This window comes from Synchytrium microbalum (genome assembly GCF_006535985.1).
Source record: "Synchytrium microbalum strain JEL517 chromosome Unknown SmJEL517_scf0059, whole genome shotgun sequence".
Taxonomy (NCBI): Eukaryota; Fungi; Chytridiomycota; class Chytridiomycetes; order Synchytriales; family Synchytriaceae; genus Synchytrium; species Synchytrium microbalum.
The window spans coordinates 67,575-72,113 of record NW_022158408.1 but is presented as its reverse complement, the minus strand read 5'-3'; the positions used below and the strand labels follow the sequence as shown (position 1 = coordinate 72,113).

The following is a 4,539-nucleotide window of genomic DNA, read 5'->3' as shown; positions in this document are numbered from 1 at the left end:
TCTAGAGCGCACGAAATCACGATCAAAAAGTGTCAAAAATGCAGACCCTATCAATGCGTAGACTCCGCACACGACTTTTGTGGTTCTGACTTTTGTGGTAATCAAGTTGTTTACTTTTCATGGCTTGACGCGAAAAAAACGACATGAGAAACTAGGGTTTACATTTTTGCACTATTAAAATCTGCGAAAAATAGCTAGTTTCTGTATTCGATTCTCTTGTTCAGAGGGCGATCGGTTAAAGGACTCGTTTTGTTTTCCAATCGATTTTTGATTTGCTTGAACATTGTGGAGTGTGGCTGCCGTTTGTTACGGAGTAAGATCAGGCATAACTTTCGAGCAGGAGTTTGTAGATTTTTTTATGTTGAGAATAGGCTAAACACGGTCAATTGCTTTTTCTTACGGGCACAACACTGAGATTTGGGACGCACATTGACGTTTAGACCCTCAAGACGATCAACACCAAGCGTGGTGGTAATCAGCGTCGACCAATCTAGGAAGTTCTAAACGACTTACATGGGGTCCTTTATATATGTAAGTAAGGCGTGCAATGTTTTGTCTGACCTCAATCTTATCAACCTTTTGTTGGTCCTTTGCACTAAATACAAATAGGGAGTGGCGTGGTTGTTTTCACCGTATTTAAACACATTATATACAGGTCTACTAGTAGTGACATTGCGAATGATGAAGATAGTGTTTGGAAGTCAGCAGTAGTGCAACCGCTCTGTCCCTTCTGCTTTCTTCTATTGTAGTGAGATTTCCAGCAGCGAGAGCACTAAGATATTCTGACATTAACAATTCTAAATCATACGATTTAGCTTCTGGACTCCCCACAAACGATTTCATACTAAAAGTGCAAGGTTCTGCCACGTTTGTCCTCCAACTTGTCACAGCTCTGATATCCTTAAAATCAGTAAGCCCTACACCAACAATGACATATGGGTTTCCATTCATTGCTGCAGCCCATTGGCCAAAACTAGACGCAAATGTTGTAATCACAACATTGCTGATTGCCAGAGCAATGAAATCTAGCGCACCGTCTTCTGTAGTACCACCTGGATTTCCAACAGCATTTTCCATACTGAAATTGATTGGCAGATACGTTGCTCGGCCGCCTAGCCATGTACTTAGCTCGCCTCTCTTACTCTCGTCGTCTGTAGCAAGATGGAAGCCAACATCAATTGGAGCGACATCAGATACAGCAGCAAGCTCTAGTGCTACCAAGGAGTATGTTCTCATTGGTGCTATGCTTTGTACTTTATGAGCTCTGACATGGATTCCAACCATATATGGTCGGAAATTGGAGGCTTCATGGGTGGATAGTATTTGCTGGAGCTTTGAGTTGAGGTTTACGACTTTTCTTAGTACATGGTAAGCCACTCGACCGTCTGGAAAGATTTCGTCGAGTTTTTGACGATACGAAGGATTGGCTTGCCAAAACGGGATATAGTAATCGATGCCGTGCATAGTCCACGTTCTAACACCACCACGCTGAAAATTAACAAATCAATCAGAGCGTATAAAATGAAGTGAAGGATTAATTTTGAATCTGTTGAGTATTAGTTTCGACTCTGTTTACCTCAGGAGCATCGTAGTAAGCCGATAGATTTTCCGTCGTCGAAATAGCAAAGGTATCCTTTTCGGTTTCATGTATTATCCTGACAGTATCCGTAGGTCGTGCTCGGTTGCCTATTTCAAAGTCGAGACTAAACTTCCAGACCGAAGACATGACGTCGGGCAGTTCCTATACCCACCAGAGAGAGTAAGCTTTGCATCGTTTTGAGAACAGAAAGCAGGAGTTTTGTGAAAACTTACGAGGAAGAGTGTTCGATTGGTAAGAAGCGACAACACAAATCCATTCACCAGATTTGGAAACCGGTTGCCAAGACCAAACTCTCCTGGGATTGTCGCGATTATATAGCGTCCATCGGTTGTGTTGCTGTTCCTTAGAGCCAGTTCATGACGGTTCTAAGAATAAAGCATGAGTCAAAAAGCATAGCATGAGTTAACTGCACAGCTTGCCTTGTATTCGTCAAACACCTCGTCAAAGATGTGGTGACCTCTTCCTTGCATCTCGAGATGCATTTCATCATTGCTGGATTGCGAGGGTTTTAAAGTCAGACCCTCTTCATATGTCCAATTATAATTAGCATATGATATGATAACGATCATGAAGACCAGGGAAGCCCTTAACCGAAAGCGTCCAGAATCGACATCATTTCCGAAAACGAGCAAACTCATTTGCAGCTTCGGCACTTCCTTGAATCTCTTTTGGCCTCCGATAAGACTTATTTACAGAAGAAAAGCTAGCCAGAAGAATCGGAGGGCTTTCATTTGCTCCAAATTTGGATGGCCGTCAAAAATGAGAGGTTGTGGACAGATCACGGAGTCACGGAAACTAGACCGAAGGCACAGGGAGAATTTTCCTATACAAGCGTAAAGATTTAGTTGCATACTACGGATTTAGTGAGAACTTCGAAAACTAAAAAGTAATTTAAAAAGCTACTCCTCCCAGTTCTGCTGTGCGGTTGGATACTCCGGTTTTCTCTTCTGAGTCGACCACTGGCAGCTTACTACAGCTTGATTAACCAGTACCTTACATCTCTCACATATCTGTGCTCCGTTATTGAACTCTTTTGTTCTGTTCTGCTCCAAAACGTCCAATGAATTTTCGTACTAAGGCGCCTTTTTGTTTTGAAACGCACACCACACAAAAACACATTCTTACTTCACTACATATCAAGCGAGTATATTTTGCTGAGACGGTTGAGAGAAGTACATAAAGGCTTCATCATCTTTTTATGATTTGGAAACTGGTGGAATACATTGCCCAAGGAATGCCCAGACTAGTGGAGGGTTAAAGGGCTAACTGCGGACTTGGGGAGTGCGTAGTGGCTACCGATCTAGATTTGTCATGGTACAAAGCTATCCAAGGTGTATCTGCATTTCTTGTGAATTTATGGGCAGATGAACTAGTACCTGTGTCGCATGCTGCCGGATATATGAGCCATTCGCAGCTCTCCTTATAATCATTAACAGTTTTCCTGGCTCGTTTATAGAGCTGTTAACCAGTACTGCCAATTCTCCTTCTCTTAACGGCCTGTGTAATACGACAGGCACGATACCTCCAACCGCAGACATCTTGCACAAAACCTTGTCGTTTACTATCACTTCACTGGTTATGCCGGCCGCATTATGTAGCTGCTGAACTTGTACGATGCTTCTGACGTTGGCGGAAAATCCGTCACCGGTTGTGGCCGAGGCGATAATTGGAGAGTAGCCTGTTCCTGTCAGATCCTCAATCCACTTTGCAGCATGCCACTTCTTGGTGACATTGAACAGCTCTTGGGCATCTTTAATACCGTTTATGCTCTTGTACCACCGCCTAATGTCTTGCTCTGGGACGATTTTGAACAAGGCCGAGGTAAACGAGAATACGCTCTTTCCTTGGTTCACAACCTCATATTCTGGCAGCAAGGTAACGGGGTAACATTTCAGTGAAATCCCGTAATCCTGTCTCGTGATGGAAAGGGTGCCCACCATGTTGCGAGAATACCAACCGGTTTCCGTTTGACCGGCCACCCAACAAAATCCGTAAGCTCCACAAGTTGGGCCAGGAACAATAAACATTTTATCTATATCACCACTTGATTCCAATCTATCAGCTAATGCTTTGAGAAGCATCTCGTAGGACCATGACGTGTCAAAATTACGTAAATCGAGTACGGCAGAAATGGCGATAACTCGATCATGAATGACGGATACATTGCGCAAGCTGGCTTCCGCGAGCAAATCTCGAATCCAGTGTTCGCTACCCCGATTTCGCAGTTTATAAAGTCGGTGAATAGCAGACACAGCTTGCGATATGTTTTCTTTAACGTCTGGTGGCCGAATGTCTAAAGTAACTTCATCATTCGAGGACCAGTCGACAAAGATCGATATAACATCACAGATACCAGATTCTCCTCCCACCTCACCGTAGAGTCGGTGCATAGACCTGCAGGAACTGCAATACCCCTGAATTTGAGACGCCAAAATTCCTTCTTGCAGCGTCCACAGTCTGGTCCACCACTTGGAGTTATACAGTTGTTTTGCAAGTTTTACCAGGGCGATCGTTGCCTGCCTGCCCACAACTTTAGATACTTTGTCCCTGCAATTTAAGTAAGCTGCATAAAGCAACTTGTAGTTGCCAATCGGGCACTCTTGAAATATTGCTGGCACCAAGACAGTCTCAGCGTCAGCATAAACCTGAGCCATCATTCTTAGACGCTTAGTGACTTCTTCATTAGACATTGTATACAATGGCATAGCGCAAAAGTCCGTCCAAACTAGTCTTATGCGATACCTCCTAAGTGTTGCATCCATAAGTTCCCGTAAATATGCATCTTTAGCCCATTCAGGTCTTGGACTATCTCCAAACAATTTGCTTCTCCAATCAGGGTTGGTGCCCCAAACATGACTTAAAGCAACGTACGATCGAGGAACCATTTTGATGTTGCTCTCAGTTGAGCCGTCACTTCCACACAAGACCGTCCAATCCAT

General features: G+C 43.7%; 1 protein-coding gene across 1 annotated transcript; it reads right to left on the bottom strand.

Annotated features, from left to right (window-relative positions):
* Positions 1-660: 660 nt before the first annotated feature.
* Positions 661-4,539, bottom strand: SmJEL517_g05795 (uncharacterized protein; the record flags this gene model as incomplete). The annotated part of the gene is made up of 4 exons (XM_031171721.1): positions 661-1,488; positions 1,577-1,741; positions 1,813-1,965; positions 2,977-4,539. 4 exons carry the CDS (start codon positions 4,537-4,539, stop codon positions 661-663), a joined length of 2,709 nt encoding a protein of 902 aa, XP_031022310.1.